Source organism: Corvus hawaiiensis, chromosome 3, assembly GCF_020740725.1.
Source record: "Corvus hawaiiensis isolate bCorHaw1 chromosome 3, bCorHaw1.pri.cur, whole genome shotgun sequence".
In the NCBI taxonomy this organism is placed as follows: Eukaryota; Metazoa; Chordata; class Aves; order Passeriformes; family Corvidae; genus Corvus; species Corvus hawaiiensis.
This window is the reverse complement of record NC_063215.1, coordinates 65,851,100-65,872,007: the sequence shown is the minus strand read 5'-3', so window position 1 is coordinate 65,872,007 and position 20,908 is coordinate 65,851,100. Positions and strand designations below refer to the sequence as shown.

Sequence of the window (20,908 nt, the reverse complement as noted above, 5' to 3'; positions counted from 1 at the left end):
CCGCGACAGATGGAAGGCTGAGTTGCTGTGAGGGGACCGGATGCATTGGCTCTTTTCCTCTTCTTTAACCAACTTGGTTGGACCCAGCAGCAGGGATGCCATTTCCCACATTATTACCCAAATATGGTAATGTTTTGTACCTACTCAGCTTCCTACCAGTAAAACTTGTTGCAGCATCTTGAAGTTTATATGATGGAAAATTCATCACCCTGTAAGAAGCAGAACTGGTCAGAGGGAGATGGATTCAGTTATTTTCAGAAGTTGTGCTTAATTTTTTTCTTATTGTAAATGAACTGTGCAAGAGTCAGTGTTATTTTTAACAAGCTTCTTCATAAAGCAATTATTTTGCCTGTCAGTATTAGGGTGCCCCATATATACCTGTCTGTAGGGAGAAAGCCTCCAGGTGCTGGTTTTCAGGGCTAGAGCCCATCTGAGCCTGAGATCTGTCCTTAAGGCACAGCTCCAGTAAGAGCACAGAGCCATAGCCTTATGCCACCACCCTGGACCAGTCCTTCACATCTCAGGCCTGAAAGTACACCCATCACTCACTAAATTAGCCCTAATGAGATTATTCAGATTACTCCTGTAAGCAAACACTGCTCACGTGACTGTTGCAGGATCAGGCCTTAAGCTCTGTAGCTGCCTACATCCACATGTACACACCTGGGCACACTCTCACAAGTATATATTGAAGAGTCTAATACTAAAAAACTAAAATCTACATTTCTAAATATTTATTAGTAAGCAGCAAAGGCACTGGTTAGAGAATTAAATTACCATGCTACGTGGAGATACAGCTAGAAAGCAGAAGTGAGAGCATTGCCAAACTCATGTCAGCAGTGGACATGGTAATGTTGCTAGGCCATAAGCTACGGCAGGCAGTATAGCCTACCACAAAATAGCCAGCGTAAGGGAAAGGCGTGCTTGGTATGTACCTGTGTCAGTTAGTGCTAGCTTCTAGTTTTGCAATGTTATTAAGAAACACAGATATGGTTGTTATAGTGATTGCTGCTTATATAAGAATTTATTTTTAGTAACTGCTGAAAAGGTATAAATACTCAGCTCTGTATCAATAAAAACGGCTTATTGCACCCACGCAATCTGCCCCGTCTCTTTCCTCGCCGACCATCTTGTGACAATGATATTCACTAGTATAAACTTAGCAACTTGGCATCAAAGTTATTCAGACATCTAAATAGCTCCAATTTGCTTGGAGTAACTACCCATCCCATTGCACGGGTCAAGCAATGAAAGACAGAAAAATCATATCCTGGAAACATCTGAATTTGCCCCGTATGCAAGAACAGGACCTGGAACTCACAACTAATTGCTAAAATCCGAAGAGAAAATGTAAGTCAAACCAGGAGCAGATGCACTGCTCGCCTGGGAGAGCTGCCCAGAGTTGCTGAAACAGAAACTCCCAGGTACAGAGGTAGAAAGGGGAAAGATCAGACAAACATCACTCACTAAATTTTACACCACCTTACTGTCTCCTTGTCAGCAAGAAGGGACATCTGACAAGGTGACAGCTGCATCTGTAAGCTGGAAAAACTATCTCAGCTGAAGTCTGGGTGACTTCTTGGCAGAGCCTTTCATGTTGTAACTTGTATTTTTCTATTTTTCTTTTTTTTCTTTTTTTTAACTACAGAAAGCCATTAACTGCTCGAGTCAGCTAAACTGTCAACTACAGAAATAAATCTGCTGACTAGTATATTAAAACACATTTATCCATTCACCGCACATATCACTGGAAAACCACTCTACTCCCCAGGGTCAGAAATCTTTCTTTTTCCAGTCTTCAAACATTGTAGTCAACTTCTTCTGTAAATATCCACAAACCATGTTCCTCCCTAAGTCACAATTACAAACACTGTCTTACAAGTAGCTTTTCAAAATTTCACCTAAACCCAGACAGACTTCAGTATAATATACATTTGTCTTGTAAATGCAAATTGTTTAAAATTACCTCTTATTTTATAGGTTACACTGCACTTTAATAATCAAAGTATCACTGCTTTTGGTTTTAAAAGAATTTACTTTCACCACTAGCAAGTAAATGCATATAATTTTAATTTACTTGATAGATATTTTCAATTTGTTTTTCCAGTTGAGTTAAGACAACTAAGACCTTGTGGGCTTGTGACAGACAGGCGTGGGTGTCGAAGACCTGGATTTCTGAGCTGGCACTGCTGCATCCAAGCAAATCACTTTGGGTTAGATCCAGTCAAGGACTTACACCCTACAGACAGACATGACACGATCTAAATGTCATGTACGTGCCTCCTAAATTCAGAGTCCAAACAGGTATGTACACACAGTCTGCAGCATATGAACACACAGAGAGGCACCTCAGGAAAATTCCAACTACGGAAGAACTCAAGATACCTTAACTCACATCGCCACCACACCAGTAACGACCAGTGCTGGGTCCAGTGCTGCAGGCCCTTCTCATGAGGGGCAAGAGAACCTAACAGGGATATCAACATCTTTACTTCTAAGGATGATGTGCTTTTGCAAGTTAAAGTATTCTGCATTTAGACACAAATTTTAGTTCTTTACAGATGAGGTGAGCACAGGCTGAATCTCCAGCTTCATAATGGTGTACTTTGAACACTAAGCAAAAAGTTGTCACCTGTAATGGCCGGAGTTGTGCTTTGTTTGGGACTGTCATATGGTCTGGTGCTAAGTACTGAAACATACTCTGAGCACAGAACTAGGACCTCTTCAAAGGGTATGGCTGCCTCTCTGCTTGCTCACAGCACTGTGGTAAGATGTGGATAAAACCAAGGTAACACTCGATTACACAGTTAACTGGGGAATTTCAGGGAGGTAACTTTTCAAGATAAAGAGCTTGTTGAGAATTATTATGCCTGGGACCATAATTAAAACAGACACCCTAGTTCAAAGGTTTCTTTGGTTAGTAGATCTAACTAAAATTACTACCTTTCACTCTGCGCCCCTTTATGGTTCCCTCATTTGTAAACTGGGGTTAATGCACAGTTCTCTGTATGTGGATGAGACAGGCTATGTAAAAGCACAGCTGTACAAAGGCAATCTTGTTTCTCACAAATATCTCAAGTTAAATATTACTTCAAAAAAAAAGCAGCTCAATTTAATTCCAACACAGCACCTATTTTTGTCCCTGGGATCTAAATATGCAGCAGACAGCTTGCCTCTACCACTTTACATTCCTCCCAAAAATTCACTCAGTTTGGATCATGTCCCATTTTCTTTAAATATATAAATCCCCATATCATTTGCAGAACTTGACTATCACAGAGACTGCTCCTATATCAAAGCTTTAAAATATGTTGTAAAGCCACAGCAATGATGCACTTGTGTAACAACTGAACTGTAACCAATGCTGACTGCAAAGCAAGTTCATGAACTTCAGCTGTGATATATCCAGTGCACCATTTTGTTCAGACTCCCAATTAAACAGGTCAAGGATTTCAACAGATGGAGTTCTGTTGCCACCCAGCTGAAAAAAACTTCTGATCAACAGCTCAATCTAGGTGCTTTGGCTAGTACCAGCCTTTGTCAGTCCAGCCAACTTCCTTATTATTCCCGTCCCTTGCCCCAAAATGCAGTTTTATTCTGATACCTCTACGTCTTTTATCACTACATACAGAAAAACCCAAGACAAGCCCAGACACAGCAAACACTGCTACCAACACATTTCTTCACAAGCACCATTTAAAGTGGCAAGTTTCCAACCCACCAGTAAAACTTAGCTGTTTGCTTCAAAGCCATCTTACTTGATGAGTAAGTAAGTACTTGAAAGGTCCATTAGACTTTTTTAAAGACTATTTCGCATGTTCCCTCTCATTAAAAAGTAGCCAAGCCCAGACACACAGGTAGCTTTTAATGACAGATGCTGTCCAGTGTTACCCAGAAACAAAGATGTCTCGGGCTCCAAGAGGCTGAAGGTAATCCTAACAGAGGGCTGCTGGAGTGTGACAGAGATGCTGAATGGGTACTTCAAAGAAGTCTTACTGAAAGTGAGCAAATGTATTTATGTTAGGTCTATTTCCTCCAACACACAAATGTTGGGAAGCATGCCCTGCCATGGTAACTAGAGGCCAGTCAGGCTGGGAAGCCCACCCTTCCAAGCAGCTTCAGGGCTCAGCTGTGCAGACACTTAGAGTAGCACAAAGACAGGGCAAGAAAGTGCAACATTAAAGGAAAGCAAGCAGATATATTTATTTTCAAGTTTAAATCAGATGCAGCTGTTTAAGAAGGATCCAAATTAAAAGGAACTATTCAATGTCAAAATACTGTTAACAGGGTCAAGTAAACGCAAATGCATTGATCATTCCTTTCTTTTCTTGGGGCTTTTAAAAAACAAGTGCATTTAATACCAATCTTTAATTCCCCAGGTGATCTGCATGATTTAGCGATACAGAAAACCCATCTAATGGCACCAAAATGCAACAGCCATGACAAATTATATTTGTTAACAAGCTGTCACTAGGGAGTGCTCAAAATAATTATCACCGTTTGTCTCAAGTTAATTTAAATTTCTGCAAGTGCCTTATACGACTGCATTTAGTGGTGACAAGATGTCTTGAGTTTAACAGTGCATTTGCTTCCTTTTTATCTTTGATGCTTGCATTAAAATAATGCTCCTTGCTTTTTCTCTAGCATTTTTATGGATATTTTTTGTTTCTTAGACAACTGAACACAGCTAATGTAAAAATAGGAAGGGATTTTTCATTATTTTTCCTCCTAGAACATTTTAAATGTAAAAGCTATCTAAAATGCTACCAACAAGCACATAACATCCTAATCTAAGAGAGTAAGGGGGAAGAAAAACAAAAAGGAAATTAACTGGAAGTTCAATATTCCTTGTGATGGGAATTGCTTTACCTAGCACTTAAATATGCTACAGACAGTTAACAATTCCAACTTATTCTTTCTACTAAAGGCATGGATCTGAAATGGGTTCAATAATCGTTCAGGTATAGCTTCCTAAAAAACCACATTCATCTAGCTCAAGAAAAAAACCCAGTACCATTGGTATTATTTTGAAACAAATTTTATCTTCTTGAAAGCTTTTCACTGGAATTTCTTTCACTGCTCATGTGTATCATGCAATCAATCTACATATAACCACTCTTTTATGTTTTTGCACTCAGCACTGCACTACATAAACTAAACCTAAAAATAGGCAACCTAGATGCTTCCAAGTAGTTCAGTTTTGTAGCACAAGACCAGCTTTCAAACACATGCACCGTAGCCTCTTGATCAAATTCTGTTTCATTTGAGTATTTGCTTTTTGAAATTCCTTATTAGAAAGGGTAGTTGGGAGTATGGAACTTGGCCAAAACCATCAACAGATGTACGGTGAATTAATTCAGTAACAGTAAAAAAAGCAGAATACAAGAGCAGAAGCTCTGATAGGAACTTGACAATTGAAACTAAAATAATTAAAAACAAATTGATTTCCATTTTTTGATTTTATAACTCCAAGGCCTTTCAGGAACACATGGTCTACTCCTAGCCTTTAATGGCCTTTACTTAAGTTTTCCAGTTGGTAGGGAGTTCACATCTTGACATCTCTCTGAACCTGAACCACAGCTATTGTCAGTAAGAAGTGGTTTCCCCCTATTTTGCAGCTCTTTAATGAAACATAAGATTATTTTAAGTCCATAATCTTCTCAGCAGGATTATCGACTAGTAGGTCTGACCCTAATATTGCTCATCTGAACAGTGATCTGGCAGACGCACTGAGAAAACAAAGGCTGAACACATACCTGTCTGGAGGGTCTTGTAGCAAGACATAATAGAGGCTTTATGACTAACTACTTAAATCCGGTTTTATTTGACAATGCTAACCAGATGTCTTCTGGAAAACAAATCAAGTGTTTCAATCACTGCTGCTTAAATACATTCCTTGAATTTGGCCAACAAAGCTAAACAGAAGCTAGAGTCAGCCAAATCCAGCTCTTCTGAAGATGAGATAATAAATGAATCATCGCAGACATTGGAACAACGAGCCCTATATTATGTATGTAGCTTGAATCAACACAATTATCCTGGGGAGGAGGGGGGAGGGTACAAAGTACAGGCAGTTGCGCAGGAAGTTTCAGCAGTTATAGTCTGAAAAGGAGTATGAAAGTCGGCGTGTGGACCGTTCCCACTATTTACAGCAACACCTTCCTCAGTCACAACGAACACTTTGTTACCTGCTGTAAAGGACAACCAGTCTGGACAGTGACCAGCAGTGCATGACATGACACTGCAGCTCATCTGCAACTTCAAGAGTGCAGAGAGGGTCCACAACACTCTTCAGAAGCTGGATATCTCCTAACAGCCTGGTATCATTTCAGTCTGGCTGTGTTTGACCTTTAACATTAATACACTTATTCCATCTCTGCCCTTTATGCCTGTTGAATCCCAGCTCATGAAGAAATGACAACACACAATGGTGGAGTTTGTACTCCCCCCACTTTTTTTTTTTTTTTTTTTTAAATCAAAAGTGCTCTGCGTTGCTAATTGCAGGAACTGGAAGACAAGTGCCCCTCGGAAATTCAACTATATATGCCCTGCTCTGGCTCCCATCACTGCAACTGACATATATCCACATTTGAGGGAAAATTTAGAATAGTTCAAAAAAAAAGTAGAAACGAAGAGTTCAGGTACATGGTAAGAATTCCTTTTTCTGTTCCTTCACTTCATCATAATTTGCAAGATTATCCAAGGCCAATGCATTTCAGATTAAACTTTAGGCTTTCCTTTTAGGACATTGGACCTCCACCGGTAACACACTGTTCATGTTGCAAACCTGCTCAGAAGGTAAACAAGGCACACTTATGATACACCCCAAGCAGTTAAGCAAAGCAACACTACAACAGTGCTGTGCCTCCTCCCCATCTTCACACTTCACACCTTATTGCTTGTCAATTTTAGAGTATAACAGTTCACAAAATGAGGATTAGTCTCAATTTACTTTTACTACCAAGTATTTGTGTCATTGCCATATACTACAGCTGTTCTATCTGAGCTCCCAGCTGAAGACCACTGCACTTCAGAGACTTCCTCAGACACCTTTCTTCAGATAGGGCCATGCAACGAGCCAGATCTGTCAAAGCACTGCGTCAAGGATGGGAGCTGTTTTACAGTGCTACCCTCTTGACTCTGGTTGAACACTCACGGAACCGCTCACCCTCAGACCAAGAACACTGTAGGAAACACTGCAGTAGGTGGCACTGGGCCCTTCAGCACAGATTCAGCAATGCCACTCTGAGCAACACCAAACTCACAGCTGTCCTAGTGCCCAGACCAGACTCAGTGCAAGTCCAGCCACTCAGCAGACATTAGCAACATGAGACTAGACAAGTCTAGTAGTCCTTCAGCCCCAGAGCAGAGCACACAGCAAGGGACAGGACTTGTTTTTGAGGATTTGAGGATCCTGGCCCCATGCAGAGTCTCAGCTCTTCTTTCCCATCTGTCGTTTTCATCTCCTGTTTTCATGACAGGACAAAACAGTGACACAAAGCAAAGAGTCATGTTAAGACTCCTCAGTGGCTAGTATTGTTTCTATCTGAACATCTGTATATTGGGAAACACCTTTCACAAAGTGACCATGAAAACATTATGAAGAGGCCGCATAGGACAGGCTTTCAGGAAAGGCCAGCCAGAGTAGCTTGGCCCTGAGGGCAAGAAAACATGCATCTTGCAAGGCACATGGCACCCCATCTACTTCAGCAAGCACTCTGAGGTGCTGGCTCCTTCCCCAAAGAATAGGAGAGTCTGCTTTATCCAGTGCAAACAAAACACTAAGAAAAAATATAGTATCTACCACCACAACCCAAGAACTGCATCATTTTCCAAACGTTTAAATCAAACTGCAAGGGCACCATGACTGTGAAGTGCAGCTGAAGTTACTCTTCTTCCCAAGCCATCATATTAAGCCACTGAGACCTTTCATTTACAATGAAGTAACACAGCCTGGGCTTAAGATATCAAGCCACTGATTTTAGTCAATAACAACTTTCAATTTTAATATAGGTTACATAAAGCAACTTCAGTTCTCAGGAACAGATAGACTATGCATCCCAAACCTTCCAGGTTCCAGGTGCTTCATTTTCTAATTCAGATTACTGGACAATACTGCTTTTTAAAACTTCAAAGGGCAGCAGAGCACCTGCATGCCTAAAGAAGGATAAGAAGCTCTACCTCACTTACGAACAAATTTCAATGCAAGATCTCACCATTTACACTTGAAAGTAGCTTCATAAAGGAAAAGCACAGTATTTCCCCTTCATTTCAAAAGGATAAAAGGCTAGTTCATAGGTAAAAACCTAAAATATCTTTCTATGCAACATCTACTGTCACATACCACATCCATTTCCACAATGTTGATAAGCAGGGGACATATCAATATATAATATACAAAGTAAAATAATCAACTGCACAAAAACTAAAGGCAAAAATCTTTTCCTTCTCCAAACACAACACTGCTTCCTGAAAAAGTATGCAGAGATTAGCAGACGGTGTACTTATTTCTCTCAAGACAGGTTATATACTATTTATTTTAATATCTCTAACTTTTTATTCTTAAACCAATTTAAGTAGCTATTCTTTACTAGCTTCTGCTTCTTACGTGGCACTTAAAAGTTTATTCTAGATAACAGACTTGACTTCACGCGATTTTTTTTTTTATTAGACCCATGCTGTAAAGAATTTGCTGTTAAAATCGTACCAGAATAAATAGTCTACCTTTGCACTGACTATCTTAAAAGCTAGCCAGGATTCCATCTGGTTACTATTAGATGGGTAAAAATACCCTGATATAAATACTTTGCTTGAATTATTTTGAAAGATTTTATACATTTGATACTTTTACAGGTGGTTTAAATGTGCTCTACACATCAATTACTATTTGTTACCTAAGTTTTATACTTCTTTTTCCATTCACAGGGGAGCCACGTGTACCAACAAATTAATAGTTTTCAGTCAAGCTGCTATGTACCAGTAACATCAGCTCTCATAATGTGAACAAGAACAGGACTGGAAAACTTTCAAACATGCCTTTTGATGGTCTGAACAATAGCTGCTTACTTAGTCCTCAAGACCCCATTATCAGGTTCAAGGGGATCACCAGAGGTTCTTTCTTCCTTCCCAACCTCCTTGAAAGATAGGATTAAATATACACAAATGATTTTTGAGTAGTGCTTGTCTCACCTATTCTTAAAAACCTTAAAATAGTCCCAAAAATTTATGAAAGGCACTTCAATATCTTTGCCCTCGTATTTCTCCACTTCTGTAACATGTCCACCGCTTCATTTCTGACTTAGCATAAAGGAAAAATTGTATTTGCTTTAGTTCTACTTCCTTCCAGTTTCTCTTTGTGCCACCATTTTTTGGAGACAAAAGAGATTCATCCCACTTCCTGCACAGAGTATAGTGCATTTTGTCATCCAGTGTTACTCTTTCCCCACTACCCATACAGCATGTTGGGTCACATACAGCTGTCCTACTGCTCCACAGTTTACTTCAAGCAAAGAATCTGAAACACCAAAAGGATGGCAAAATGCAAGCTTTATCATGAGGCCAAGACATGCAGAGCTGAAGTCCCCATGCTAGCCCAATGGTGCTTCTCATGAGGCTACTTCAAGCTCTTCTATGCCATGGTCACACAGCACTGAAATTCCTTTCTCCCTATTAAGAAGCTTCAGAAAATGTTGTCTTTTCTAAAGAAACAGGTGGAAAAGCAGTTCGGCAGTTGTCAAAATTATGTCACAATTCTGACAGTGCTTTTACACTGAATGAAACTCTGCTCTGGATACAGAACTCTTAACCCAATTCTCCAAGTATAATCAGAAGCACCAGTGCCTTCCTGATTTTACAGTGTTGAAGCAGCAGCAGAGTAAAACTGATAAAACTTTAGTCAGGGCTTCTCTTACTACTACTCATGGCTGTAGCTTCTCAGGACAGTTACAGGGAACAGTAAGGAGTTATTTAAAACTGTACTTAGGGAAAAAAAAAAACATGGCTCAAGGAAAGAGCTTGAGGCTAAACAAATAAGTAAATAAATAAATAACAGAGTTGTGTTCACTAAATCAGCAGTATGAGGTCTGGTGAAGGTATCATCACAGTTTCTTCTCTCAGTTACTACCCTGAAAGCATGAAACTGAAACTCACTTCATTGCTAAGCAGTCCTACATCACGTACACAAGCCAGTTTACTTAACTCAGATGGCTAACTGGAAAATTGTAGTAGTACTGAATAGCTTCTTTTTTATAATGAGCAGCACCTCCAGAGAAAAATCCCACCCGACCAAAATAACTCCAGGTGTGTAAGAGGAGGAAGCAGCACATATTACTTGGTTTCACACAAATATATTAGACATACATTTTTTCAAATAGAACACAAAAATGCAGTAGACAAATTTCTGATAAAACTCAAGAAAATCAGCGCAGCATTTTAGCTTGTGCAGGTTTCTTTTTAATAACAGTCCAAAACAAGAACAGAAAACAATATTAGAATGAGTGGTTAAGGTTCACAAAAAGCTAACAACAATCAGTATTCTTTTTCATTTATAGCAGGCAAATATTTTTATTTTGTAAAGGACTGGTAAGTGTGCCTGCAAGAGAACAATAAATGTTTCAAGGCTAAGGAACTGCACAAATGTATTAATCCTATAATAAGTATAGAGGGCACACAGGCTATCTGCTGAGCCATGCAGGAGCCAATAACACTGGCTGTCAAGACTTCCCTATTAAATGATAACAAAAAGCACCTAGTAAGAGACAGTGAAAATCAATTAACTGGGGAAATGGCAAGAGAAATGAAATATGGCGGTCAAATACTTCTCTATTCAGACATATAAAATGAAGCCTTCTTCAAGTCTAAAAAGCAGTAATGTCATATTAAACAAATAAAAAATACAATCTGCTTTTAAATCAGGTTAACTTTGCAAGGTATCAAGTACCTGCAGTTCCTGCTGAAACAAAAAGGGACTTGAACGAGTTGGCTCTTTGCAGGGTAACCCCCTTTGTTAAATAGCCAGTGTAAAGAAAAATCTAGGTTAACCATTTCCAGAACACGAACATTATACTGTTATTTTAAACTTTATGTCTGGCCCAGGGACAGACATTCTGCAGGCCTCCTTGCTGGCTGCCTGTCTTTGTTCTCACGGCTGCACTGACACAACACAATGCCTCCCACGACAGACTGCACAGATATAGCCCCCAATGAAGGTACTATGGGTAAAAACTGGGCCTTAAAAATATGCTGAACCCTTCTACAAGAAAGCACTTTTATTACTGGAAGAGTCCTTGTGAGTGCCCTGTTCCCCATGTCCCTTTTCAGTCCTCAGCACTTCTTCCAGCTTCTCACAAGCAGCCACAACCCTGGAAACGACACTGTACAACAACAGAAGAAATCACCAAATGAAACACCTCTGATGCACTTTTTACCCTACAAATGGACTAATTCAGGACTTTCTGAAATTGAAGGTATCATTTTGGAAACACTCCAAAGACTAAATGGAAATGGCCAAGAGATATGCTTTTCTATTTTAGAGTGCTCTGTCAGGTAACACATGTACTTGTCTCTTCATAGCAAAATAATTTTTCCCCTGTCCCCTCATTTGAGTGGGAAAATCCCACTAATGTTCTACACGTGCTGCAGAAAAACCAAATAAGCCTGCAATTTGGATATGTTTGCAAAGACTGTGGCAAAATGTACAGTCCTTTTAGGACATGTCTGTGTCGGTAGCAGTGTCTTACCTCTCAGCACTGACTTGAGGTTCAGCTTGGCTTGTCTGTGCAGGTCCTCCACACAAGGTGGTCTTGAGGAGGGTAAGAAGACATTTTCCTGCTGGTGCCATGGAGCAGTGTAGTGCACAGTCCATCTACTCTCTTCATCTAGGTTGGAAACAGCTGCAGAGAGACATAATAAGAAGAAAATTAAATGTTATTGCAGATAGCTCTATCACGAAATCCCACGTGTAAGTTTCCCACACAACGTCTACAAATGAAAGAAGCACTGTTTGCCGCTGCAGACCCATCAAAATACTCCCCAGAACCCCACTTCCATGACAGCTAAAAAACCCTTCCTTGCATTTCTACTCTATGTTCTGCAGGAAATACCTTTTGCTCTTCCCATTTCTGTAATTGCTGTTTTATTTACTCTAAACTTGCAACTCTGTTTCCCTCCAGCCCTCTAGCTCCCACTCTTCACAAAGGAATCAATTTTCCATTCCCTGATCATGGAAGGTGCTGTGCAGTGCAGAATAGCTTCCTCTTGGCTCAAAGGTGCCCCTGGGAATATGACAGTCTTCATGAGAGATGACAACAGATTCATCTGTATTGGGAAACAACCTTGTCTGACCTCATGACTGCTCAAACCAGAAAAGAAGATTTCAATGAAACAAATAAATTAGCGACTTTCCCTTGTGGTGAGTGGAAAGCAGATATAACAAAAGCAACTCCGTGGACAAATACTGCTCAGAGCACAAATGCACTGAAGAGGGCTATCTCTGGCCACCTCTTTGCAGTCAACAGACATGTGAAAATAAAACACAGACCTTGTTCAAGTTCAAAGTTCCTTACAGACAGTCTAGCAGTGAAACAGCCAAAGCACATATTGCCAAGATTTGTTTATCATTTATGCTTCCCGAGAGACAGCCACTGCCTTTTGTTTCCAGTTTATCATCAATAAAAACTTCTACAGTTGAACAGCCTTATCCTCTACCCTGCTGTAAACAGAAAAAGGGCAGTTGGGGGTCATATTTTATTGTTCCCCAGCCATCCCTTGGCCAAGCATGCTGCACATCCTTGCTTTTCAGCTCTCCAAAGCAGGAAAAGCAACTACAGATGTGCTGCCTTCCAAGCACCTGCCCTGCTGCCACAGCTCCACTGCCCCTGGCCTTGCTGTCAGTTCTGCATCTTCCCTTTGCTGCTGCGCTGCCTGCAGCATCACTTTGTGGTTTGTCTGATGCCCTTGTGATAGCAGAGGAGGTATGTAAAACTGAGAAGCAAAAAGTAGGCAACAGCCTCCTGTCATTTGAAAAATTACCCTTTCCTTAACACTACTGTGTATCTGCTGGGATCATTTCAGACGGAAACAATTGGTATTCATTATGGAAAATAAGCTATGCCTCTCACTTCAAAACCTATCTACAGCCTAATGCTCAATGTCTGTTCCTTCCTAAAATGACTTGGGGTAGAGGGCAGCTTCTTATCTGCCTTCCCTCACACTTTTTACATTAGTTTCAGACCTCGAAAAAGGTTTTTAAAGCCTTTCAGTGAGTGTCCTCATCTCTGTGTCTTGGTCCTGCACCCTCTCACAGACTGCAACAAGGCAGATACACATTCAGCCTGTGCCCACTCTTCCTGTTCTTGCTAACCAGCGGTCAAACCTAAATCACAGAAAACGGAGAGGTCATCACCTACCTGGTTACAGCATCAATCACCCCCATCTAACAGAAAAGGTGACACTTAAAGTCAATGAAAGGCACCCACGCCATTCCCTGGCTGAGCCGGCGGATGGGGAGCGGGGCAAGGCTGGAGGAGGAAGAGGAGGAGGAAACACCTGCTGCCAAGCCCACTGTCTGGCTGCAGTTCTGCCACACCAAAATTAAGATTTACTGCTCGTCAGAGCAATAATGGTCATCAGAACTAGTCAACAGAAGTGCTGTGCACAATTGCCAACTGCTCTCTCTAGCGTGATTTGTCTGTCGTTCATGACTTAAAGGAAGATCCACGTGACTTTAAAAGCCACTCTGAAACTAGAGCATCTTTAAAAACAAACCTCGGCTCTGAACAAACTTTATGTAGATACCTCAGTGATACAAGCCCACAGCCGCATAAGCAGACAGATGTCTGACAAACCATAAGGACAACACGACACACGGGCACACCCTGCCTCGTCACTGAGTTGCCCATTTCACACCGAGAACTTTGGCTCCTTCAAAATCACCGTGACAAAGCACTTCCAAAGCCAGTGTCCCAAAGGAGAGGTCCTAAAGACCCTCACAAGGCTGCCTCCACACACTCCACAATGATAAACAATGAAAAGAGCGAGATAAAAAGAGGCTGCAGGAAGCAGAAGGGACGCCGAAGGGACCTGCACTTTCATTCAGAACTGGGCTGCCTCCTGAAAGAACAGTGAGCACACACAGCTATACTTACTCTTTCTCTTGAAAAGTTTCATGAGAGATTTAAGCTTTGTGTTGATGAAAACCACCATTTTCAAGGTGCTGAACCGTGATCCTGGAGCCGAAATCCCATAGAAAGGAGGAGCTGCAGAAAGGTGACTGCCAAACCGAACCTGTTCAAACTCCGCACACCAAATTTCTCTTCTCCAGGTTTCTCCCCTCTGCCTTTGTTTTCTGAAATCACTTTAAATATGTCTAGAGCTTTCTGATAGGCGAAATAATTTACAATTCTTTAGCCTGAATTTGTCCTCCTCTCATGTAACCTTGTGGGCTGAAAACAGCCAGATCCAACAAGCAAAACAGGAGAAAAAAGCGCCCCAGCTGTTATTCACGTTTGCGCAGGATGAAAAAGCCTTTCTTGCTGTCCACAGCAGTTACTCAGTTCTTGTTCTCCTCCTTTCCTCCGCTCTTCAAGTTTGGCTGCTCGACAAAGTCCCGAGCTGGCAGGTGCTTGCTCTCCTTCCCATGGCTCCAGCCGGCAGTGCCGGCGGAGCAGCAGGAGATCCCGGCACCTTCCCTGCCCCCGCCCCCTCCCGCCGCACCTCCCCGGCAGCCCCGGCCTCCTTCCAGTTGCAAATGAGTGTTGTATTTTCGTGCTAATCAGGACGCTCTGCTTTCCCACCGCTCCCATCCTTCCCCCATCTCCCCCCACCACCCCTTTTTTTATTTTCACCCTCTTGCTCCCACTTTATTAAGGATCCAGAGCTGCGCCTTAGCTGGCTGCAGCACGCAGTCTCGGCTCTGCATTGCCTCCCCTTCCAGTCCCACTGCTCCCCCCGCAGACACTGCCACTGCCTGAGACATCAGCACACTAATTTTACATATTGAATTTTATTCAGTTACACTCCTAATTTATTCTTATTAGCGTCATTTTAGACCAGATACATGAAAAACGAAATCGAGTTACTTCTGGCTAATAGAGATTCTGTTATTCATCAAACGAAACTTGTGCAGGGAGATGAAATAGCCCAGCTTTTTGAGATGCACATTATATCCTCATGTCTTAAAAAATGTATCTGTACAGAGGTCCACAGGCATCCTTCCTAGGAATGAACTGCAATTTTGCAGAAGTTAAAGAGAAAATTCTAAGCACCAAATGAATGTGCTCAGCAGGGCATGCCCTTCGCACAATGTTCAGGCTCAAGAAGCAAGCCCTCCCTCACAAAGCAAGCTTAGGAAACTCCCTCGAGTTAACAATGAAAAGGATTTTTTTCCTCAGGAAAAAGAAAAATGCCAGCAGCGGGGGGCTCAGGCTGACCCCAAACCTGCAGCAGGATCCAGCCTCTGGGACCACAGCATGTAAAAAGCAGATGCTCCACAGAAACTTCTAAGTTTCAGCAAACAGTTGAGATGCAGCACTGCAAAGAACAGACTGCAAATGCAGTTGTTCATCATTGTCTGAACACGCTATCATCAACATTTCATCAATATTTTCGAAATCCAGAGTTTTTGCAACTGCAACATGGGCTTCACATCAAAACTACGATGAGCAGCAGGTCTCTCCAGCAGCTGCTGGTCCAAGAGCCATTTTGACTGGCTCAGCTCTGCCAAAGGGAGAGAAGACCATGCTGCCATGGCAGCAATGGCAGGGAAGGCACCTCTGCTTCTTGCATTGATTTCCATCAAGTACCTTACACAAAAAATTACTCTGGCATCTAAGTCTGATAACAAGGTAACTATTTAGTGCTGTTTTTGAATGAAATACACAGTAATACCCCTGTCAGACATTTGCCATTACCTATAAGTCCACAAACCATAAAACCAGTTTAAATTAGTGCCTGCTGGATACACACTGGAAGTGAGTGCAGAGTGACTCTATTTCTAACTGCAGCTACACTGCCATCTGAAAGAAAACCAAGGAGATGGTAACTCCTTTTCTCTAGTGTGGTGTCGATCTTTTGTATGATGTAGGAAGTGGCTCTTCCTACATGTGCCTCTTCTTCAGCACGTAGGAAGGGAAGCACAGGGAAAGGAGACAGTTTCAATCTATAAAATGATGGAGTCTGGGCTGCTGGAAGTGAGACACTCTTCCAAAGCTCAATACAGAACCTCAACAGAGCCTTGCAAGCCCTGGGAAGCAAGACTTCATTACCTTTTCATGGTCAAGACATTGTGAATCAACATGATCCTGGGTACTTTGGGCGGTTCAGAATCCTTTCCATTTTACCCCGGGCTACAATGTGTGCCAAGTGCAGTGTGCTCTTTGTTACTGGATCCTCAACCCACCCTGGAGCATTTCTCCCACCTGGGAACAAGCACTTGACCACTATCCTCTAGCCCTGATCTCAGGCATGGAGGCAGACATTCAAACAGCAACAAACAATACCTAAATTGATGTCTGCCTTTCATCCCCCTCCCCGCCCCGACTTTGCTTCCACCTTCCCTCAGGTCATGCTGTTAAAGAGGTCAGACATCAAAAATGGCTATCATGAGGGACTACCCTAAAGGAAACACCGTCTGGCTACTCATCTGCACCTCTGAGAGTCTGCACTAGTTCAACAACGAACAAAATCTCTTCCCCACCTGAGACAAACCCACTGACTTCCATAAAATTCATCACGTTGTCTCAACCCAGCTTTCTGTAAACACTTTTTCTGTCTCAAGAAAATGTCACCACATACGGCTTCTAACAGCAGTTCTGAGAACTTAAAAGCATGAAATGCCTGTGCTCCTCTGCGCTTGGCCTCCCTACATTGAGAAGAGAAGGAAAAGATGGGGAAGTTGAGAAAATTTATATTGTAGTCACTATGCAAACAGATAAAGGACTTCAGCCTCAAACATTGGCAATACAGCGAACTCACAAACCCCCCCACCAAACAACAAGAAAAAACAACCTAAAATTAACTTGATAGAATGAAATTAAAAAGCCTGTTAAAGCTAGATAAACTCAGCATGAACAGTAGGTGTGTACACTGTGATACCAGTTCTTTAAATGCTAATGGCTCAGAGACAAGTAGACTGGGGAGACTTTGCTCTGTGACACACTTGCTACTCCACCTTGGACAAGTTAATATTAACCCACCGCCTGAGTTACCACATAGAAGCAGGGATCACAGTCGCTGCCACACAAGGATCACAGAAATACAGAGGAAACAGGAATATCACAAGGAATACAGAAAACATGGAGAAGACGTTCAGCAAATAGTAATTTTCACTTCGTACTGGATGGGATTGGTCACAAAGTTTGGCTCAGAAGAAACTCCTTCCTACAAAGTCAGGGACTGGAGCAAAGAAACTGAGAGGCGCAAGATGCAGTGCCAAACAGCATCCTCAAAATCACAACTGTGTAATGAATTCATTAGCAAAACGCTTTTTTTAGTTCAACTATAATAGTTTTTAATCCCTGAGTGATTAAACTGATTCCAATTTTCTAGTAGAGGCCACATAAATGCAGAAGAGAAGTAAAGAAGAGTGGCTGCTTGCATATGGCATGCCTGAAACGCTGTAGCCATTCCTTCACTCCTCTCCCTGCTCCATCCCCTCTTTAGAGGGGCTTTCCAGCTGACCTGCTCCACGACAGCCATCTGGGGCAGCCACCCCTCCACATTCACGGCTACATAAAACATCGAGGCCTGTGAAACAATCTGGAAATATTAAGCTTCCATGGAAATATTTCCAGCCAGCCCCTGGGGGAGAGGGACTCTCCTGTCTAGCCCCCATTCACAACCCAGTGCCCTGAACCTTAGCACCAGCGCACAAGATCCACTGAAAAAGTTGAAGCTTTATAAAAAGGCAAATGTTGAAAAGTGACACTCTTGGGTCATTTGTAACCACAGCCGGAGCAGCTGCCTGGCAGCAGCCCCAGGGGCAGCTGTCCACAGGGACACTATGGAATCAGTGAAAATCAGCGTTCTCTTCCTAATCACCAGCCCTGCATATATGCAGTAAGAAATTTAGGAAGTATTTAAGTTTAAGAAAACCAAATAAAACACAAGAATAGCTAAAGCAATGCTTTCCTGCTCCCTCCCACAAATGAAGACAAATTTTACCACTTCATTTTCATGGAGGAGAGGTAAACGCAACACATGATGTATCAAGTTCATTAAGGGAACGATGCATAGAACTACTAAAATGTACCATCATCTCAAAACCTAAACTTCAAGTTGCAGGCCTTAGCAACTTTATCTGGACAATGGAAACATCCTCCATTAAACAACTATGTAGCATTTATGACATTTTCAGAGGAAAGAAAAAGTAAAATCATCCAACTGATCTGGGAACTAACTGCATTGTGAGAGCTCTTCCAGTGAGTCTCTGTTCAATGCACAAAAGGGAAAGTGGAAATGCTGGCAAGCAGATGTACTCAAAACAATTAAATCGATGCCTTTGCATTTACAGACACATCACTCAGCTGCTCTGACTAAGTTTCCACTGTGCCATCCTACAGCAGCTCATGGGATGCATAGGGAAGAAGCTGTTGAAGGGCAGTTGTTTCCAGCACGTCTGCAGGCATGCGTCTGTGTAGGACATGCTCGGGATTGCTCCCTGCCACCCCCACCCACCCATTCTGAGCAGCTGTGGTGTCTGGAGTGGTGCAACTATCGAAGTAACCCCCACGCACCCCCTCCCCAGGCTGCACAGAGCATCCAGGCATCTGCAGGGCAAGCCTGAACCTGAGGAGGGCTATTAAACCCCTTCCTGCAGGTCACAAGGCTCTTGCCTGCCTCAGACCAACACCACCCAGCTTTGAAAGCTGCACTTTTACTTCTAGGTGAGACTTCCATCATGAAGAAACATCAGAAAGTCCAAATGCCTCAAGTATTTTCAAAACTGACGCCCAAGCGTTGTGCCTGTTCTGACCACCTTCACCCATGCTGTTAACCATTTGCTGGTGCCTAAATGGACTCCTTGCAGAGCACAGGAGTCAGTAATTTATGGTCAGAATGGGTTTCTCCCTCCCTGAGACCCTGTCCCGGCTGGCCCTCTCCCGGCATCTTTCAGGAGAACAAAAGTGCTCCCTCCACAAAGGCCGTCCCAGGCGGCACCGCATTCAGCTGCCCTCCAGTCTCCAGCTCTCCTCACTCACAATGGCCTCTTTCAAGGCAACCTCAGCCTTGGTGAAGCGCAATACTGCCCTGGCTACTGAGAAATTACAATTCATTAAACCTGGGATCAGGAGGAAGAGGAGGAGAATGCACAGGGGAGAGGGAATAAAGAAGAAAAAGTATTTTATCCTAAAGCCACCACAACGACACACCAAGAAGGACCCATGCCCCAGTGCAGGGGCAGGGGAGTCAGGGCTGAGCCCGGGCCTGTGCAGGCTATTATGGGGCAGGTATTGCTTGGAAAGAGGGTACCCGGCTGTGCCCTCCTTTATCCAAGATCATAAAGGATTATGCCTGAAGGCTCTGGGAAAGGGGCTGCCCGGCGGGGGCAGAGGGAAGAGGGAGCAAGATGAGAAGGAGAAGCAACACAACCTAAGCCAGAGAGGACAGAAAAGCAGCAGACTGATTGATCTGATGATCCTATTTAGGTCACAGCACAATAAAGCTAATTCATTCCTTTGACAATTCAAAACATCTTTCCACAGGATCCTCTATCATGCAAACACATCAGCGGAGAGAAAAGGCAGCATTTGGGCAGGGCTGCCGGCAGACAAAGCAGCAGTTTCTTTTGGTTAGAGCATCTCCCCACACAGTAATGGCAGTCAAGAGAACAGAAAACGTTTAGTGAATGTGCAATTTTGTTTTATTTTAAATTGCAGGGCACAATCCTTTTTCCTCTGGCCATTTCTGAACCCCAGTTAAGGCAGCTTCCGCTCTCAGAGAACAGAGCTCTCATTCGCTAGGGAGTAATACCCTTTTAGGATGTCTCCAGGAAATATTTTCAGCTTAAATTCCAAATCCACCTGAATGCTCCTGTGCTACGGCTTGTCCTAAAGAACTGATCAAAACTGGCTGGGGCAAGTAAATTAGTTTACAGAATCTTGACTCTTACTTGCCCTAATAATGCACAACAGAGAAAATCCTTCTCTTCTGAATTAGTGATAGAAAAAATACCAGGCAGAGAAGTTTGCAAGTCTCATTAGAATCATCCTGTAGGACTAGGAGCAAAACCAATGAAACCAGACTGCAAAAATTCCATTTCTGAACTTCTGTCCCAAACAATCTCCCTGTAATTCCATCTTTGGCAGCTGTGCACTTGTGCATCCACACTAATAGCCAACAGACATCTTCAACTAATCTCAGTCTGCATTCTCCTTATGGGTGTCCTGAAGGAGACATGCTCCTTACTCATTTCACTTATTTAAAGGTCACAGAAAGAATTTTTGTAGCTTATCTCAGCCTCCCTGCCCAACATTGCTCTTTGGCATACTTTTATTTATATATGGATTATCCTGGTATAAGGGGTTACAGATTCTTCTTTTTTTTTGTCTTTCTGCTGACTCTCAAGAAATTCTGGGTGGGTCTCATTTAAGCTTGGAGGCACAGTCCCTTAAAATTAGGCAACCACATTCTCTAGTTTGCTAAGAACTTTTACAACCTATAAATGAAAAAGGTTAAGCTCCTTGGAAAATACCAACCTGCAGAATCATACAACTGCTCATGCCAAAATCAAGCATGAAGCACCCATTTACTGTCTTCCACAGCAACTTGAAAAAAAGGTTTTGTTTCTTCATTAGAAACCTTTAAAAACTTTACCTGAAAAATATTATCTGCACAATACAATACTAAAATGATGAGTAAGGGTAAAGGCTCACAAATAATAAATGGACTGTAGTGACATTTGCTATTGCTC

General features: G+C 42.3%; 1 protein-coding gene across 12 annotated transcripts in view; it reads right to left on the bottom strand.

Moving 5' to 3' along the window:
- Positions 1-20,908, bottom strand: part of NHSL1 (NHS like 1) — a 184,419-nt gene that overhangs the window by 43,475 nt on the left and 120,036 nt on the right. For 10 of the 12 annotated variants that reach the window (XM_048299705.1, XM_048299716.1, XM_048299704.1 and 7 more), the window contains one exon: positions 11,739-11,891. In XM_048299705.1, the coding sequence (XP_048155662.1) occupies positions 11,739-11,891 (153 nt within the window). Of the gene's footprint in view, positions 1-11,738; positions 11,892-14,144; positions 14,641-20,908 lie in introns of those variants that run through there. The other 2 variants (XM_048299713.1, XM_048299715.1) reach the window with 2 other exon arrangements.